At 45.9% G+C, this 20615-nt stretch overlaps 1 protein-coding gene across 1 annotated transcript in view; it reads left to right on the top strand.

The window, feature by feature from the left end:
* Nucleotides 1-14756, top strand: part of Lipc (lipase C, hepatic type) — a 131142-nt gene extending 116386 nt beyond the window's left edge. The window contains 5 exon segments of the mRNA XM_038321687.2: nucleotides 963-1205; nucleotides 10323-10440; nucleotides 11929-12147; nucleotides 14524-14618; nucleotides 14621-14756. Coding sequence (XP_038177615.1) covers nucleotides 963-1205; nucleotides 10323-10440; nucleotides 11929-12147; nucleotides 14524-14618; nucleotides 14621-14742 — 797 coding nt within the window. The 3' untranslated portion in view covers nucleotides 14743-14756.
* The last annotated feature ends 5859 nt before the right edge of the window (nucleotides 14757-20615 follow it).

Below are 20615 nucleotides of genomic sequence, written 5' to 3'. Positions count from 1 at the left end.
TGTAGCTTCCAAGGCAGAGTGCCAGCAGAGCCTACAGGAAAACCTGGATTCCAGAACCTGCTCTGTGTAAAACCAGACATGGAGTAATTGCAGCACCTGAGAGACAAGAGTTCAAAGCCAGCCCAGACAATACGAGACTTTGTCTTGAAAGAAAAAGGATGATGGACCAGGAAGATGGTTCAGTAGGTCTGGGCCTTTGCCATGCAAGCTTGTTGATCTGAGCTGGATCCCCAGACCATGTAAAGGAGGAAGGGGAATGTCAGCTCCTGATAGTTGTCTTCTGACTTTAGCACTCATACTGTGGTACATGCACACTTGCATACACTTACACACATACTCACACACACACACAATTTAATTTTTATCTTTATTACGTTTAATTTATTTTGTGTGTGTTGGGGACGCATGTGTGTGGAGGCAACTTATAGGAGTTTTATCTTAGTCACATTCAGGTCTTGAGGTTTGGCAGCGAGCCCCTTTCCTTAATAAGCCATCTTGCTGTACCCCCAACCCACCACCACCCCAGAATATTAAACACAAAAAAATTTTGCTTTGGTAATTAGGCCCTAGACTTGGATGACCTGGCTGTGGTAAGAAAAGAGGAAGCCCACAGCCCTATCCAAGTAACTCTCTGTCCAGACCTCAGCGCTAGGTCTTTGCTAACCGTGTGAGGACCTCAGAAGTGAGTTGTGCTATCTGGAGTTTACCTAGGAACAGCAGGTGCCTATAATAGCTCCGTCTAATCCATGTCGTCATAGCACGGTGATCTCAGTGACTACAGAGGTCTACTTTCTGCTGCAACAGACCTCTGTTGTCTGAGAGAACAGACAACACTCAGCAGTCCTGCTACACACACACACACACACACACACACACACCTGCCTAGGACTGAAACCATGAGTCTTTTTGCTGGGGCCACTTGGGGCTCAGAGCGCTAATTGTCTTTTTGTCCTGTGTCTCAGCCATAACCCAGACCATCAAATGTGCTCATGAGCGCTCGGTGCACCTCTTCATTGACTCCTTGCGACACAGCGACCTACAGAGCACAGGCTTCCAGTGCAGCGACATGGACAGTTTCAGCCAGGGCTTGTGTCTAAGCTGCAAGAAGGGCCGTTGCAACACTCTGGGCTATGACATCCGCAAAGATTGGCCAAGCAAAAGCAAGAAGCTCTTTCTCATCACCCGAGCCCAGGCCCCCTTCAGAGGTGAGTCTCCCACCTGAAGGTTCAGGAACTCCTTCTGGGCTGCAGTGACCAGAGAAGGAAGCCAGGAAAGAAGCGCTGTGCACATGTGCAGAGTTATAGGGACCAATCAACGCCCGCTGCCCTGAAAATTCAATCTTTCTGCTTTGTCTTGCCCACCAGTGACCCACCAGTGTTGGGTCACTGACAGAACCCATCTCAGGGCTCAGGGCAGCCCAACAGGCAGCAGGTCCCTTGGAAACAATTATTTCACTATATTTCAGTAAATTATCTTGCTCCAGACACATCCAGTGAGGACAGGACCCCCTTGCCAGTGATATGGCGGGGACTCACAGGACTTCCTGAAACCAGCCAAGGATAAAGCTAAGGACTGAGTCCTTAGTCTCCCAGTTTCTCTTCACTCCTTCCAATGAGCAAGGTTTCATGCATCCAAGCTAATGTCCCTCACCATGGGATCAGTGTGTCAGTGGGTACATCATACTGCCCTGGGGAAGCTGTAGATGACACCCAGTGAGACTTAACTGGTCAACTCTGTCATCAGTATATCATTGTACAGGAAGGGTAACCATCCACTAACCTTACGTGGCTACTTAGACATTTTTTACATTTTTATTACTTTATTATATAATATATGAGGAGGGAGGGGGAATGTGCCATGGTGCACACTTTTGGACATCAGAGAACAATTTGCACAAGTCAATTCTTTCCACCATGTGGGTCTCAAGGATTAAACTCAGGTTGTTGGACTTGTTGACAAACACATTTACCTCCTGAGCCACCTTCTAAACCCTCATTTAAACACTTCAGGAAAAATAAAAAACAGAATGCCATGACTCATTCCAGCTTCCATTCAAGGGTTCAAATAAATACATGGCTGCTAAATCAGACAGCACAGAAATGAAACATTCCAATCTTTCAGAACATTCTCTTGACAGTGCTGGTACAAGGCCTTTAAAAGCAGCCACATGACTCCCCCTTCTCCGACGGTCATGACCATGGTCATCTCTGATGTGGGCTCCCAGTCACATGTAAAACCTGGAAATACTGCATTGCCCAACCCCGCTGTACAGAGAAGCCACTGTTCACATTTTCCTAGGACACGTGCTGTACATTTTTGGTCAGGGTCTGGTGTGTCAAGCAAGATAAATGTAACGCCCCGATTATAACTTCACTAACTTGGCCCACATTCCCCTGGCTCCCGAGATATTTGATGGAGCCATCAAAGGATCTGTTTCTCTGCAAACATCCCTGCCAGAACTCAGATAAAGCTGCTGAGTGCAACCTTGGCAGAAGAGAATCGGGAAATGGCCACCCAGTGGATCCAGGCAATTTATCAGCTGCTCCTGTCCTCACTCCGTCGGGAGGAAGTGTGGCCAGTTGGGAGGCTGTTTTTAAAGGATAGGAAGGAATCTGTATTAAGTCCTGCTTAGCTAGTGACGGGCTGGTGTCACCCTCTGAGAAAGCAGATGAGGTAACCGGGTGGAGGGAGAGCGGAGAGCACTCAGCTGCCTTTTTATCAGAGTGAAAGCGGAGAGAGGAGACAGAGACAGGCGGGAGAATGCCGTAATTTATGGGATGTGGTTTTTTTTTTCAGATTTCCTATAAACACTTTGAGATCAGAGAGGCGGCACCAATTGTGAGTGTGAGCACTGTGTTTAGTCTCAGCTAGTCTTTCACTTCTCACAGCCTCTGAAGCCTCTGATCCAGACCCAGACCCAGAGTGACCTCACAGTCCTGACTCTTCCTCTAGCGGCCTCCCCCCTGCCTCTCCATTCTCCCCAGACCTCCTCTAAGTGACCAGACAAACTGTCACTTGACGGATCTGTCTGTCTTGGGCTTTTCTCGCTAATTCTTTAGAAAGCTCCACTACATTCCAGGGAGAATCCCAGAGAAACAGTGAGAAACTGAGATCAGCATAAGGAAGGTTGATTTTTAGCTATAAAGTAAGGAGTGTCAACAAGTGTGGAGATGAGCCACTACAAATGGGTCTTTCTGTTGGACCTCACCACCCGGCCAATGCCGCAGAGAGGGGGCGGGAGAAGGCAACATGGAGTGATACCATCACATCCAGGTGCTGTGAGGAGTTCCAAAGACAGGGCATTGAGTGACAATGAGAACCCAAACTCTGAGCTTCGCCTCCCATGTGAGGACCATTATGACCACCATACAATGAAGACCCACAGTACAAGGAGCTGAAAACAGGAGGTCAACCAGCATTATATTCCACATGTATGTATACAGACACATTCACAAACACGTATATACATACTTATTCACAAGCATGCACACATAAATGTTTATACATACCCATATATACACACACATGTACATGCATACATGCATATACATGCATAAATTATATAAATACATGTACATATTTACATATGCATATGCATACAACTCACATATATACATGAATGAATATGCATACATGTATACATGAATGTAGTCATGTATATGTTTACATACAGACATATGTATACATGTGCACAAATATACATATACACACAAATATACACACATACACAGATGCAGCAAGACATTCATACACATGCATATTTAAGTACATACACAATATACAATATATACATATATACATATACACATTTTCTTACATACATTTAGGTACATGTATACACATAAATGTGAATATATGCATGCAGACACAGAGACATACAGACATATATACTCAGATGCACCATACACAAATGTGTAAGTGGAGACTGCTTGTTTGGTCTCAGCCACTCAGACCTGAAATAATCACACAGAAATTGTATTAATTAAAACACTGCTTGGCCTATTAGCACAGGCTTCTTATTAACTATCCCTTACATCTTAAATTAATCCATTCCTATTATTTCGTATTTTACCATAAGGTTCAGAAGTGTCTGTCTCCTTTAGCAGCTACATGGCATCTCCTTGACTCCACCTACTTTCTCCTCTATCTCTGCTTGGAATTCCTGCCTTGCTCTATTCTGCTCTGCCATGGGCCAAAGTAGCTTTATTCATTAACCAATGGTAACAAAACACATTCACAGCATACAGAGGGGAATCCCACATCACAGATGCATACATATACATATAGACGCACAAGCATTCTTATGTATTTCTCTCTCTCCATTCTTAGGCAATCAACAACACACTAAAAATCTTCCCACAGAAGGGGTAGGCATCTAGTCTCATGGCATCTGGGCATCAGACCCTAAGTGCTGAACCCAGATATGACTGCTAGAATAAACACATACACATAGTTACAAAGTCCCATGACCCTCCTTCCCTTGCCCTGCTCTGGATCAATGAATTGCAGGCCCATGGGCTGTCTTCTGCCTCAACATCAGGACAACACAGTCCTTGGACCCTTAATCCTGCAACTGTCAGCTTTCCTGAAGTATGGGAACAAATCCTAGGCACTTCAGAAAAGCACGGGAGAGTTCATTCCTACAGCTCAGTGAGATAAAATCCATACCCAGGGGAACAAAAGCCTTTTGTGATGTTTGCAGAGAGGTCATAAGACCCCCAGACCCAGTAACAGTTCACAGAGAAAAAAAGGACAGGAAACAAAACATTCTTTCCACAAATTCTATATCTTGTGTTCACCATGGCCACTCTGAGGAGAAAAATTTGGGATTTTGTTTGTTTTAATAAATGGCACTAGCAGAGTCCACGGTGAATGAGAATCCAGGACTTTCCACAGTGTGGACTCACCCCAGGTCTCTGCTCAGGAGGGAGTCGCCTCATCGTGTTCCAGGTCAGCAGACTCCTCCAGGCCTTTTATCTACAAGTTGTGAAATCGTTTCTGTGTCAGAACACAGGCTTATCTGGACTCTTTGAAGTCACAGGGTAATTTTTTTTTGGCTAAATCATTTATTAGCAGCCCAGTTAAACACATCATAAGGTAAGCAAGCAAAGCAGTCATGCTTTTCCCCGCTAGCTTTGTAATTCTATGAGCATCTAAGAAAAACATTGACACACATTCAAGTAAGAACCAATAACCAGGCTTTGGCTAGGGACTGAACCCAGAGTCTGGCATATGCTAGATGAGCCCTCTCCCTACTGAGCCATAACCACACCTAAAAGGCTTTTTCATGTTGAATTCATTTTATTTCAAGATCTCTCCGAAAAGGTGGCTGCATTCATGCACTGACAAAACAGAGTCCCAGTTCGGACACAGGGTCTCCAGGAATGCATTCTGCATATTGGTGGCCCCAGCATCATGGAGAAGATGGTTGTGCCCGCCCCCCCACCCCCCGCCGCTGCCTCAGCCAGGTCTGCTGTGAGCTCACTCAGCCTCATCTCACACAGGCCTTTTGTGATCATTTCATTTATTATATTCATTTAACTGTTTTGGATTATTAAGATAGGACCTCGCTGTGTAGCCCGAGCTAGAATTACAACCTTATGCCACCACACCTGGCTTCTACATTTGCACACCTGAACAAGAAGCTGCCTCCTGGCATCAAGGCAACTCTCCCTTGTAGGTTATGGAAGCTCAAGGGGCCTTGATAATCAGGTCTAACCGCACAGCCCCCAGGACCCTAAAACTGCAACCTCCCTGATGTGGAAGTCTATCTACTCCCATAGAGCACTTAGGAAAAGAGGAGAGAAAAAGCACATATCCAATTTAGGGACAAGAAAGTCTCTCCCCACCAGTCATGGCTGGACCTTCAGGAGACAGAACGGAGGCCTCTGAAGGTTCAGCCCACGATGAATGTAATCAGCTGGGGCAAACACTTTGTCCTGGGCTACTTTGGTGTCAAAGGGCACACACCACTCGCAGGATACCAACATTAGATGACATGAGAAGGGTCTTTTGCAACCAGACACCAGGTCTGGAGTTCTGTCCCATGTTTCACCATCTAGATAACTGTAGATATCTAAACCCTTGGTGCCCTTATCTGAAATTCATCGGGACCCTCAGAATCTATCTGTGTAGGGTTCAGCTGAGAAACAGGACCCCACTGTCTGGCCTGGTTGTATGGAAGACAGAAAGTGGAACTCCTATAGTGATGGAAAGGAAGTTGGCAAGGACTGTGGCATCACCTTGACCATGACATCAGAAGGGGGTGAGCAGAGGAAAGAATAGACCTTGGGATATCCTGGAGGAGCTGGGAGGAGGGGCTGATGCTGCTGACTATGGAGATGCAGCTGCTGCAGAGGCAGCTCCAGAGCATACAGGGACAGAGGAAAGTCTCTGGGTCCCCCCCCCACCCCAAGCACCTCCCTAGTGCCCAAGCCTACCCAAAAGCCAACAAGCAATAGAACCTGCAGATACAGTCAAAGTCATGTCCCAGATCCAGAGGTAGGCAGAGAAGGGCAAAGAGTGGATGGAACCCCAGCAAAGAGAGCCAGCATGTTGCCAGTACTTAATTTCACTAAGAGAACCAAAAATGAGGATTGAAGATGTGACTGGGTTGGCAGAGAACTTGCCTAGCATGGATGAATCTCTGAGTTCAATTCCCTGCACTGCACAAACTTGATGTGGTGGTGCACGCCTGTAATCCCAGTACTTGGGAGGTAGAGGCAGGAGAACCAGCAAGTAGTTCATGGTCAACCTCTGTTATCAAGTTCAAACCAGCCTGCGCTGCTTGAAACCCTGTCTCGGAAAACCAAAGTTAAAAAAGAGAACCAAAGAATGAGGGCGGTAGGTGAGTAAAACATTTAGTATAGTAGGATGTAGCTTGAGGTACCATAACAAGGTGCTTGATGGGTATGTCTTATTACAGTTGGGGGGGGCTTTAATGCAGCTTGTCTGTTTATGGCTCTTTAACAAACATCCCACTGTGTACTGCGCGGATGTCTAATGAGTTTTGTCCTATTGTGGTGACTCTTAAAGTGACAAGATTCCCTTCCCTCAGAGAGCGGGACTATGCACACTGAAGGCCACCAGACATGGCAGAGGGTGGCAGGTCTCTGGCTAGACACCCTGAATGCCAGCTCCTTCAAGGCCAGGGCACTGTAGCTTCTTGTTCTCTTGATTGCTTTTTAAACATTTTGAAAAGCTCTTTTTCCCAAGAAGAGAATAATTAAAACACTTACTGTAGGAGGTGCGGACCTTGGAAAAAAACCCTGGCTCCCTGCCTTCTCCAAGTGCTCACAAGTTCTGGCCATATCCAGACTCCTGTGACTTCTGGGAATATGCTTCCTGTTGTGCAGAGTTTGCTCTTATATGCCGCAGACAATTTCATGCACTGTGGTTATAACTTTTGTTTTTCTTTTTATTCCTTTCCTTTTCATTTCTTTCATCAAGTGAAATTGCTTGGGAAAATATCTTTAAAATGTTTATTTTATTTTTAAATTGGGGGGTATGTGCATATGAGTGCAGGTGCCCACGGATGTCAGAAGAGGATGTAGGAGCCCCTGGAGTTATAGAGAGATGTGTGTGCTGGGAATCAAACTCAGGTCCTCTGCAAGAGCAATATGTGCTCTTAACTACTGAGCCATATCTCCAGCCATCTACCTGCTCTTGAAAAAAATATCTTTTAATGGCTTCTAAGAGTAAATCACACGGCTGGACCCCAGAGTTGACTGTCCCACTTCAGTCATTAGTCACTAGAAGGTGAGCAATGCACTCCACCTCCCAGAAGCCTCGGTGTCTTCCTTCAGAAGATGCCACCACAAGGAAGATAAAGCTGGTACCATAGAAACCACGTGAAGAAAATTAAGGTCATTGCGTGAGAAGCTCCACCTCTGTGGTTCAGGACGCACCGGTCTTCCCAGCTACGCAGTAGGCTGGGGCAGGATGATCACGTGAGCCCAAGAATCCCAAACTAGCCTGGCTGACAGAACAAAATCTCATCACAGAAACGAGTTGTCGTTTTTGCCAGTATTGACTACTTAAGGTGTTCCTGGTTTCTATTTATTTATTGACTTGTTTAATTTATTTGGATTTTTTGGGAAAGGGTCTGTCTATGTAATCCTGGCTGTCCTGGAGCTTGCTCTATAGACCAGGCTAACAGCATACTCACAGAGATCCTCCTGCCTCTGCCTCCTGAGTGCTGGGATTAAAGGCGTGTACCGCCATGCCCTGCCCTGATTTATTATTCGTTAAATAATTATTTTGACTTTTTTTTTCAATTTAAATCTCTTTTTACATTTCAACTTTTTTCTTGAGATATACAGGAGCTATTGATTCCTACTAGCTCAGCTCGCTCAGCTGCTAGAGCTAGGCTGCCTGGGCTTACGTCTCTGAGATGCTACTTGCCACTAGCTGTGTGGTCCTCAGACAGTCACTGAAGCTCTGTGTGTTGCACATTGCCCTGTGAAGTGAAATAATAATAGCATCGATTGTTGTGAGAGTTAAGTGAGATAGATCTGCAAGGCTCGTGGGGAAACCCCCCACAGTTCGACCCACTCCTCCCCAGTACCATGGGACAGAACATGCAGCCAACGCCAAGTATCTCCTATAACAGAGGGCTGAATGGAAAACCCTGGGCTCTGGGTACTGCGTAAGTGCTTAGGAATACACCACCTCTTTCCTGGAGGCCAGGCCCCTGACTCTCATTTTTGTCCACATCCCAGAGCTCCTACCCTAGCGCCTGCAGCCCGTGTTCTAGGTAGATCTTTCCTTTCTGCCTTGCTTCCCTGACAACCACCAAATAGTGTAAGTCCTCTCCAAAAGTTTCTGGGATGAGAAGCCAGGGTCCTTCCTCCCACAGCTGCCATCCAAGTGTTTAGGACTTGGTCTTGGTCCAGTAGCCCTTGTCTGAATTTTTCACCCACATCCTTTTGTAATGTGGTCAGGGCATCCAGTCCGGGGATCTGAGCACAAAGTGTAGGGTCTAAGTGTGTTAAGGTAGACAGAAGGTTTCCTCCCAGAATCCTGCAGAAGAGAACACTAGGTGGCTGCTACAACGGTCCGAGAGATCTAGAGTCAGAGACACCCTCTCCCCACCGGAAAGTGGGCTCACGTCACCTGCAGAAGCCTGATGCTAGGAGCCACCTTGAACATGAATATGCAGTCTTCAGGACGAGGAGAAGGATAGTAGGAAATGCCCCGAGTCCTGAGGTCAGAGGGCAACCTGGATGTCAGTACTCAGGAGCTGTCTACCTTTTTGAGACAAGGTCTCTTATTGACCTGGACCTTTACCAGCTGGCTAGCAAGTTCCAGAGATCCCCTATATCTGCCTCCAATCTCCCAACAGCTGGGATTACAAACAAGTACGCCACATGTGGCTTTTTACGTGGAGATTTTACTCAGGTCCTAACGCTCATGAGGCAAGCGCTTCACTGACTGAGCCATCTCCCTAGTCCCCAGTTCCACTGTCTTTCACAGACAATGCCATCTCCTTTCTTTTTGGTACTAGGGATGGAACCTAAAGCCTTCCACATGCAAAGTCTCCTACAGAGCTACATCCCCAGCCACCATCATCACTATTATAAAGACACTATGAGTGCTGTGTCAGGATGCAAAGAGAGGAGAAGGAAGGAAACTAAGAGCATCCAGAGCTCCACTGCTCAGGGTGAATAAGCAAAGAAACATTGTTAACATTTTGATACCTATCTATTTAGGATGTTTCCTCTGCATTTTTAAATTTTAAAAAAGTAGAGGAGTTTAAATTTGTAATTCTTATATAAATAGTTGGGCAAGGGACTATAGGCCTATAACCCCAGTACCGTGGAGGCTGAGGCAGGAAGACTGTGAGTCTAGGTCCAACCTGGGCCACACAAGATCCTGTTGCATTTAAAATATGTACTTGATCAGTAGAGAGTTTGCCTAGCATGTACAGCCCTGAATAAACCAGGTATGGTGGAGCACGGAGAATGTCTGTGATCCAGACACTCAGGGAGGCAAAGCAGAAGACAAGAAGTTCAAGGTTGGGGCTGGAGAGATGGGCCTGATGGTTAAGAGCACTGGCTGCTCTTCCAGAGGTCCCAAGTTCAGTTCCCAGCAACCACATGGTGGCTCAACTCCATCTATAACAGGATCTGATGTCCTCTTCTGGTATACAGGTATATATACAAAGCATTCACACATTAAATATAAATAAATAAATAAATAAATAAATAAATTTAAAAAATAAAGAAGAAATTCAAGGTTATCCTTGGCAGACACAAAAAAAGTCCTACTTAATTTTTTTCTCCTCCCCATCTCTGGCCCTCTCATCCCTCCTCTACCTCTAGTTTATCATTACCAGTTCAAGATCCAGTTCATCAATCAAATTGAGAAGCCAGTAGAGCCCACTTTTTCCATGTCCCTGCTGGGAACAAAAGAAGAAGTGAAGAAAATTCCCATCACGCTGTAAGTACCAGTGTGGCCCCCTTCTGTGGTGGTGGCACCCCTGTTTCTCTCGCAGGCTCCAGACAGACTCCACTTCTCAATGGGTACTTCCCACGGTGGCTGCCCCAGAGATGCTGGTCAGTGGGACACCGACCCAATCCTGTCTCTCACATTGTATCTCAGGATCCCTGAGCAGCATCTGTGAGAGTGGAGGGGATCATCACCCTGGGAGCAGAGGGAAGCCAGAGGTGGCTGCACTCGGTGTGTGCAATGCAGAGAAGACCCACAGGGGAGAGGGAGAAGCTGTGGGGGTGGAGCAGGGGTCCTCACAAAGACTCCAGCTATGGGGGTGGGACAGGGGTCCTCATAAAGATTCCCAAGCACCTTTCCAGTGAGTTCAGGAAAATATGCCCAGAAACAAAACTGGAATCATTGCCTTTATCACAGGTGTGCAAGCTCAGTCAGCAGGACGTGCCAGCCCAGCTCCTGCCCCACCCTTGGCATATCTGCTCACACCAGCAGCCTCACGAGGCCTCACTCAGAGACTCCCCAGCTTTCCCAGTCAGAAAATGACCACGCCTTTTTCTGGCATCTCAACCCTCCCCACAGACTCCCTTGGGGAGTGACAGGGGTTGAGCATCCCTTTCAGGGACAGCCCTTTGCTTCCTAAAGATTGAACCCAATTTGGGTCCCTGAGACACTGATTCAGACATTCACCAAATTTACCATGGCAATGTTCTGCTGGGAGGGAGGGTAAGCTGAGGTTTTGCCCTTAGGGCGGATGCGCACAGCCCAGCAGCTGGGTAGACCCTACACCAGTCACCTTGACAACACGTGGCAGAAGGAGCTGAGATGAGCCAGGCCTGGGGGCTCTCCATACAGGCTGTGTCACCTGGCCCAGTGTTACCTCTATGTTGTCAATATTTCTCCTGAGAGACCGCTCGGGAGCACAGAAAGGGCATGGAGCTGGCCTCTCTCTGCCAGTGATGGGGACTGGATGGTCTTGGAGACCAGGAAGCAAAAGCAGTAACAGTGCCTCGCAGTAGCGCTTCGGTCTCGCTGTGAGTCAGTGAATCCTTTCCTATGAGCTGTTTTTCTGTCCTGTTAAGCTGTGTTGCTTTAATGGATGGTTCTGTTTGTACTGAGAGAGCCCTTTTTATACTGGGGGAGGGGAAGTGAGTTACGGGTGTCTGTGTGTCAGCCACGGAGACCGTCCAGATCCATTGCTCAACTCCACCGAGCCAAAAGACAGTTAGCTTTATTCATGACAGCAAAATATCTCAGACCCTTTTTGATGTGATTAATATGGAAAACAGTATGGCTTCCTGATTTTATTGTCAGAGAAACCCTTTGAAACTTCTCATACCTACTGCTAGTATTGTCTATTGAACACTGATTTTGGAAGTGCAACAAAAATCCCCCAAAGTCACTTCGGTATCCTGAGTGTGTCTGTGTCACTTGCTGCTCCAGCTGCGTTCAGTTAACTGGTTTCCTTTGTCTATTTTCAAGGGGCGAAGGAATTACCAGTAATAAAACCTACTCCCTCCTCATCACACTGGACAAAGACATTGGCGAGTTGATCACCATCAAGTTCAAGTGGGAAAACAGTGCGGTGTGGGCCAATGTCTGGAACACGGTACAGACCATCATGCCATGGGGCATGACATCTCACTACTCAGGCCTCATTCTGAAGACCATCTGGGTCAAAGCTGGAGAGACACAGCAAAGGTGACACTAACATCTCCTCATGCTGTGCCTACAGGTTCCAAGCAACTTCCCAGCTCAGGTTCCCATCAGCCACAGGAAGTGGGTACCATGACACACTAGTGATGGGGCACCAGGAAGACATGGGGCCTTCCCTTACTCACTCGGCCCAGGGTAGAAGATAAAGATGAGCACTAAGGTCTTCTGATGACTTGGCCAGCTTCTCCCCTTCTCCCCATCTGTGTCTGTCAGCTTTTCCTCTGGAGTCAGAGGCTTCATGAAGCCCAGGGACACCAGCGAAGGACTACTGAGAGCTGTTACATTCTGCCTTGTTATTGAGTCAGAGAGAAGCCTGGGAGACTGCAAGATATCTCTCTCTCTCTCTCTCTCTCTCTCTCTCTCTCTCTCTCTCTCTATCTATCTATCTCTCTTTCTCTCTCTCTCTTTCTCTCTCTCTCCCTCTTTGTCTCTCTCACACTGTCTCACTGTCTCTCTCTTAGTGTGTTTATCTTTTTTTTTTCCTGTGTGTATTGAGTTTGTTTCTCCTTTTCTGTTTTTCTGTCTTGGTCTCTGCCACTTTCTCTGTGTCTGTCTCTGTCTCTCCACCCCCACCCCCACCAAATGCCACTTTCTCTGTGTCTGTCTCTGTCTCTCCACCCCCACCCCCACCAAAGAACCACTGGGAAACTCAGTAGATATGCTAAGTTCTTGGGCCTACATGCAGAGCTTTTGACCCAGTCTTACAAGAGACCTAGGAGAACCCTGAGGAAGCTTGATAAGAACAATGTGACCCTACCCCAGAAAATGCCACTTTTGGTGGTGTGTCATCTCTCCTGGCTTCAAAGTTCCTGGAGACATGAAGGGGTTGGGATGGGAATAGGAAAAGAAGAAAAGGAAGTATGGTCCAACAGTGCTTACAGACTCAGCAGAGCAGAGGGATGTCAACACGCTTTGTCATGGTGACCACGTTTTCCTGTAGCTTTGTGTGCTCCATGGCAGGATGCTTCTGTGCTTCTGAAGGCCCTTTCCTAGCTCTGCCCTCCGTGGTCAAGAAATCCATCTCTGTTCCCCACCTTCCTTATGGGAGGAAGTCCAGGTCCCTTTTCAGCTTAGCAGAGAAGGCAAACGGTAGGCTGCTCACCTCTAAACCCCACACCTTCTCAGCCTCAGTTTTCACTGCCTGGAGCCTGCCCATGGCAGATTTATGCCTCAGTCCCTTATGCAACTGTACTCTGAGACTTTATCTCCCTGGAATGTAAAATAATGGCGATTGCTGAAAGCATACTCTGCAGCTATCAAGTGACCTCCACACGGTCAGTCTGAGAAAACTAAATTGCTCCTCTTCTCACATCCCAAGCTATTCTTGCAAGACTTTGAGGGCCCTGTAGGTCAACCGTCCTGAGTACTGCCCCCTCAGCGTTCTCTTAGCTAGAGATAACTGCTCACGTTCACTGTGGCAGCCTGTGTGCCTTGCCCTACAAGATGGTATAAACCACCGCTCTGCCCTCTACTCTGCTGCACACCTCGTGCATCAGAAAAAGGAAAGAGAAGAGGGGAAGGCTTAGTGAGCTCCCAAAGGACAGAGGACACGGGACAGAGTGATCTTAACGTTAATATCCCATGACCTCATAGAGGTAGCTTGGAGTGTGAATCAGGAGCAGAGAGTTCACAGAAGTTCCATAGCTAATGAGTGTCTAAGCCTAGTTCTGCCTTGCTTGGGTCAGATTGGCCCCTTGCTTCCTGGTATGCTGTTTTAAGTGGCGCCTCCCTTCATTAGTCTCAGCTCTGTTAATCTAACTTTCTCTAGTCCAATTTAGCAGAATTGCAACACTGGATATTAATATATAGGTGCATCAGTTTCTTCCTCTGGGCTGTAGGTTGTACACACTTAAAAGGGATGGAGGAGGCATGGGAGAGGCTTGTCAATGATATGCTTGGCTTACAAGCACAAGGGCTCACTAAAGGCACACCCTAAAGGGCTAGTGTCAACACCAATAGGTAGAAGGGGAAGGCCACAGGGTTGCATTAGCAAGGCTGAATGCTGGGGTACTGAGCCTGAACAGGAAGTTGAGGAGCTATGAAGTCTGTCCTGGAGTAGGGGAAATGTAATGAAACAACCCTCACCCTCAAGTTTTTGAAGAGCTGTTACTAGGAAAAAAAAAAAGGAAGCAGGCCCCTTGGGGTTCAGTGTCGAGCCCCCAGAGGATTGCTTTCACCAACTTAGGTTTTATTTTTCTCTGAAGTTATAAAACCATATCCAAACCTAAGCATCTAATGTAAAAAATCGTATCACATGCATTACACAGTTGGACTGGTATTCGACAACAGCTGAATACTTCAATAAGCCCCCTCTGAAACATCACACCGTGGTTTTTTGTTTTTGTTTTTGTTTTCATTCAGAATGACTTTTTGCCCTGAAAGTAAAGATGATCTGCAGCTTCACCCCACCCAGCAGAAAGTCTTTGTAAAATGCGAAGTGAACTCAAAAAGACTGACGCGAAGGAGCAGATGAGTCAAAGAGACACTTGCAAAAAACAAATAAACCTTATCCTTTATCCACAATGGTTGCCTTATTTGGAAGTCAAGATCACACAGAGAATCATACATACATTTAAATAAAGCTTATATGTAAAGGAGGGTGTGTTTTACTGTTATAAACTGAGCTTTCAAACTATAGTATATGGGGACAGTGAGACAGCTCAGCAGGCAAAGATGTTTGCCACCAGCCTGATGACCTGACTTCTGTCCCTGGGGCCCACATAGCAGAAAGAGGGAACAGACTCCAGCCAGTTGTCCTCTGACCTATGTGCTTGAGTACACACACACACACACACACACACACACACACACACACACAAATCAAAGGTAAAATGTCTTAAAAGAAATATAAAAACTGAGCTTAAACAGTATGTTATATAACTATCTTCAAGTATCAGTACACTAAAAATTTCCCAATTTCCCAAATTTGCCTCTGATTAAATGTTAATCTATGCAAATAAGTTCATATGTAAGAGCCATTTTAGACTTGGTATTCTAATTGGCAATGTCTTTTACAGTTAAGTCAATTTCCCTATATTTTCTTTTTTTTAAGATTTATTTATTCATTATGTATACAATGGTCTGCCTGCATGTGTCCCTGCAGATAGCAGTTGGCACCAGATATCATTACAGATGGTTGTGAGCCACCATATGGTTGCTGGGAATTGAACTCAGGACCTCTGGAAGAGCAGTCAATGCTCTTAACCACTGAGCCATCTCTCCAGCCCCTCCCTATATTTTCTTGCTATTTTTTCCTGACCACTTTTTTAACCATGCAGGAAAAATACTCTGTTAGTACATTATTGACATTTGATAAAACAAAATTCTAATTAACCCTTAGTTAGATGCAGTACACCTGCCAAAACAGTACAACTCCCTAAAATAAAAAAGACTACATCATAGAAAAGAGTTACATCATACACACCACACAGCTATATCACTGAGCCAGACACAGAAGAATTCTACTAGCCACCAGGCAGTGGTGGCACACGCCTTTATTCCCAGCACTCGGGAGGCAGAAGCAGGTGGATCTCTGTGAGTTCAGGGCCAGCCTGGTCTACAGAGTGAGTTCTAGGACAGGCTCCAAAGCTATACAGAGAAACCCTGTCTTGAAAAACAAAAACAAACAAAAATGAAAAAGAAAAAAACATCTACTATCCTACTAGCAATAACAGTGAAAGTCAGACAGTGGGATATTTTAATTTTTAAGTAATTAACTAATAAATACAATTCTTTTCTTTCACTAATACAACAAAAGTGGATAGGACACGAACTATCTCGAGGAGTCTCTGTGGACTATGGAATGTGTTCTCTCTTTCTCTCTCTCTCTCTCCTCTCTCTCACGCACGCACGCGCACACGCACACACACACACCAGCCTTTCTCTCTCTTTCCCTCTCCTCTCTCCTCCTGTGTATGTAGCGGGGACTTACAAACAAGGGTTCTTCCTCGCCTCTGCTCCTCTGAGTGAACAATTCTGACGCCTCTAGTTAGGCATCAGGACTTCCCCAGCCCCTGACAAAGTGTTACAGAAGGAATTTGGCAGATTCTGGCTAAGAGCCCGTACTGCAGAGCACCCGAGTCAGCTCCCAGCACACACATTGGGCAGCTCACAACTACTTATAATTGCAACTTGTAACTCTGATGCCTTCCCCTGTCCTCTATGGGCAGTACACTCTGTCATACATACACAAGCACAGACATGAATACGCAAAATTAAAAATAAATACTTTTTAAATTTTGAAAGGAAAGGGATTTTGTACCCATCTCTTTTACTTTAAGCTATCTCTCCTCATGATCTGTCTCCTCATAACACCTAGAGTGCCCCCCCCCTCAAGGCACCATCATGCTGCCTCTGGTACAATGTACTATCCCTCCTAATGCTCTCCCCTCAGGGCCTGATCATGGCCTCCACGGAACCAGACTCCCTAATAGAACTTATTCTGAAAGGTAATTTTGGTCTTAGAATCCTTCTCCATGAACCAACCAAACCTGCATTTTCTTTTTTGCTATGTTATTTGGAAAGTGATTAGTCACGAGAACTCCACTCTCCCCTGGGTAGGGTTGGTGCCCTAGAAGGGGATAAAGAGACCTGAGCTCTTAGCGCTCCACTATTTGAGAATGTGTAACTGTGTACTTGCCAGACCACAGATATGCAGACAGCTTGGTCTCAGAGCTGGCTTCGAGAATTGAGAGATGAGGAGCTGGAGAAATGGCTCAGTGGTTAAGAGCACTGGTTGTTCTTCCAAAGGTCCTGAGTTCAATTCCCAGCACCCATATGGTGGTTCACAACCATCTGTTTGAGATCTGATGCCCTCTTCTGGTCTGCAGGCATACATGCAGGCAGAACACTGTATACATAATAAACAAATAAATAAGTAAATCTTTTTAAAAAAAGAATTGAGAGATGAATGTTTAAGCTGTAGTAGCCATAGTATCCAGAACAGAGTCCATCAGACATCGAATCTTAAATTGTCCAATAAGTGAATTGTGTTTTAAGCAGAAAGTTCTATCACAAAGCACATGACAGAAGTGGGCGTTAGGCACTATTATCAGTTGGATTAGTGTCTGAAATAATTCAGAGAGGAGGAGTGTGCTGTATGCATTAGACAGGAGCCTGGGATGTACAGAGTCTCAGTTCCAACTGGCTCATAGCTCAGCTGTTCTTTGGACCAGAGCTCAAGAAAAAAAAAATCCCAAAGTGATGCCTGCCTCTGACTCACTAATGTTAAATTATCTTAATGATTTACTTTTGCTTCCCATTGAAAGACCTGTAAAACTACAGGGAATAGGGCAGGGAGGAGCAGGAAAGAACAAATGGTTCTGTGTATCCAGACAAAGCCATTTAACCCTGCAAAGTATTTCATCCTTTCATTCATTCAATTCATGTGTGTGGGCATATGTATGTGCACATGTATGTATATGAGTACACTCTCCTGCTCAGTCAGCTTTTACATGGGTGCTTGGGATCTGAGCTCAGGTTCTCAAGCTTGCAAAGCAAGCACTATACCCACTGAGCCAAACTCCCAGCCCTCATCTTACCTTTAGATAAAGTTTGTGAATCTAGCTATATATATTAAAATTATCAATATTTTTGCAGTGTGTCTGAAATGCTTAAGGGTCACAATAAAATCAGTTCACACCGAATCACATATTCCATCACTAACTCTCTGAGACAAAGTTCAAGCATCCTTTACAGAAGACACCCTACTCTAGTCTGCAGGGTCTGTGCACGTGAAGCCCAGGAGACATGTACAGAATTCATATGAAGACTGGAGATGGCACTCAGTGGGTAGAGTGCTTACCTAGCATTCACGAAGGCCTGGATTTGAGGCCCAGCACTGCATGAACTGAGCATGGTGGCACACACCTGTAATCCCATCACTTGGGAGGTAGAGGCGGGAGGACCAGAAGTTTGATTGTCCTCAGCTACATAGTCAAGTTCAAGACAAGCCTGAGCAATAGGGGACCCTGTCTAAAAATAAAATTATATATTACAATAGGAAACAGACCAAGTATTTCCAGATAGGAAGCCTTCCTTTACTAAGAGAGTGCAATGCAGTGTTGAAGATGAACCAAAGTCCCAAGTCCACACCCCTGTCCCAACAAAGAATGTGGTCAAGCTGGCCTGGAGAGGCAACACTCAGCACTGAAGGAAACATTCCTAGATCTTTCACAGGAACACCATAAATGCATATGGCATGATATAAACATGGAACTAAACTGAGCTGTGTCATCGTCAGGGTTTCTAGAATTGTGAAGAGACACCATGACCACAGCAACTCTTACAAAGGAAACATTTAATTGGGGCTAACTTACCGTTCAGAAGTCTATTGAGGTCATGGCAGGAGCATGGCTGCATGCAGGCAGACATGGTGATGGAGAGGTGGCTGGGAGGTTGGTATCTCCACAGGCAGCAGGAAGAAAGAGAGAGAGACTGGGCCTGGTTTGAGCACTCAAAGCCCACCCCCAGTGACACACTTCACTTTCTCCTGTAAGACCACACCTCCTAATGCCACTCCCTAAGCTTTCATACTATGAGCCTACAGGGGTCATGGTTCAAGCCACCACAAACTCTCAGGAACGGATACACATGGTAAAACTCTAAGCAAGAGCAGCAAGCTGGCGCCATGACTGTGAGGCTGCAGCCCCTCCAGGAAGGAGGAAAGACAACACAGTACCCCGGGAGCCAGCAGTAGCCTGCATCATCTCTAGGCTCTGGAGATGCAGATGTTCATGGTGACAGTCCTTCTACAAACCATGCAGAGACACTTTGTGTATATACCACGTTTCACATGATATGTAAAAAAAAAAAAGGAAAGAAAGAAAGAGCAGAATTAAACAAACACATTTCTACTACAGCACCATGTCTTCTGACATTTATGTAAATTTCACGGATGATATAATTAGCAATTATTTCATCTTTAGCAAGAGAATTTGAAATGACACATACATCATAACATTTTGGGCCTAGAACTCGACAGGACTCCAACATGGCAAGTGGTTAACCTAAGCATTTGAAACTCCTTCTTGGTGCATCCAAATCTGGGTGCCAGTTCTGTTGGTGGATTTATGTTCCCTGGGGGAGGTGCGTTCATCAACATCACATTTTTAAACGTATGCTCAAGCAGGGAAGTCAAAGAAGGAGACTGAATAATGCAGCCACATCTGTTCATTGCACATGCGACACACTGGCTCGAGCAGTGATTACACGTGCCGCTCTCCAGAGACCGCACTGATTTATGAGCCCACTCAGGAGACACACTGGCATATTACCGTTCCGGCAAAAGCGTGTCTGTGCTGCTCCTCGAGAGAAAAAGAGAACGAGGGTGCCCTGGGGGTACTGTAGCTGGGCTCTGAGTCCTGTGAGGAGAGGCAGGGCAACGCTACATACCACATTCAGGGTGCATTCAAGGCAGGTTGAGAGCAAATAGCACAAAGGCTATGTTGATCTCACGTATCTGTGGGGTAGCCAAGCAGGGTGTCCAGTAACGAGCTCATTCTTCCACAGAAGGAGGATCAGAGATAAACAGGCTGGTCAAAGGAAGACTATGGGAAGTCAACCCCTAAGGTCACCAGCTGCTGGACGACCTTTTCCCACAGCACACACTTCTCAACAGTCTGCATATGATTGACGGCCCCCAGCACATCTCATTCCTTCCCACTGGTGTCTTTTGTTCACAGAGCCCAGGCTATCCTCAGACTTGTTATATAGCCAAGGATAACCTTGAACTCCTGATCCTTCTACCTCTTCTCATGTGCTGGGATAACAGGTGTGTGTGTGCATGCCACCATGCCCAGTTTATGCGGTGCTAAGGGTGGAAACCAGGGTTTCATGCATGCAGGCAAACACTCTACCAACCCAGATCCTGGAGTTCTACCAAGTGTCTAGGGAACTCACCTCAGCAGATTTGGGATAACACTAACCTAGCCCAGACTTGTTGGCGTGGGTCTTGGAAATTTCACCTTTTCAAGTGTTTTACAACAGTTCAAGGCAAACTTGTGAAACAAGGCAAAGACATATGTGTGTGTGTGTGTGTGTGTGTGTGTGTGTGTGTGTGTGTGTGTGTGTGTATGCTAGCCTCACTTCCCGCTGCCGCCTGTCTCTCACCCAAGCAGGGGAGGTAGCAGCCTGCTGCTGCTGATGACCCTTCAAATGTCTGCAGATGTTCACATGAGCCAAGGCTTTTGCCCCTCCCCAAGCTTGAAGCCTAGAAAATAGATCTCTGTCACTTTCTTTTTTCTCTCTAAACTGATGATACATCATTAATACTTTTTAAAGCCAAGACATATGGATCCTTTTTCTAATTTCTATTTGCATGTAAATAAAATATTTTCACATAAACACATTTCACATGTTGGAGATGCCAGTGCAGTTTCCTTTGTACTTTTTCTTTCCTTGGGCTGAAGTGTAAGCTCCGAGATGTTTCTAAAGTCTCATAGAACTACCAGCAC

This window comes from Arvicola amphibius, chromosome 3, assembly GCF_903992535.2.
Source record: "Arvicola amphibius chromosome 3, mArvAmp1.2, whole genome shotgun sequence".
In the NCBI taxonomy this organism is placed as follows: Eukaryota; Metazoa; Chordata; class Mammalia; order Rodentia; family Cricetidae; genus Arvicola; species Arvicola amphibius.
Note: the sequence above shows the minus strand (reverse complement) of the source record. Positions and strands in the feature narration are given on the sequence as shown.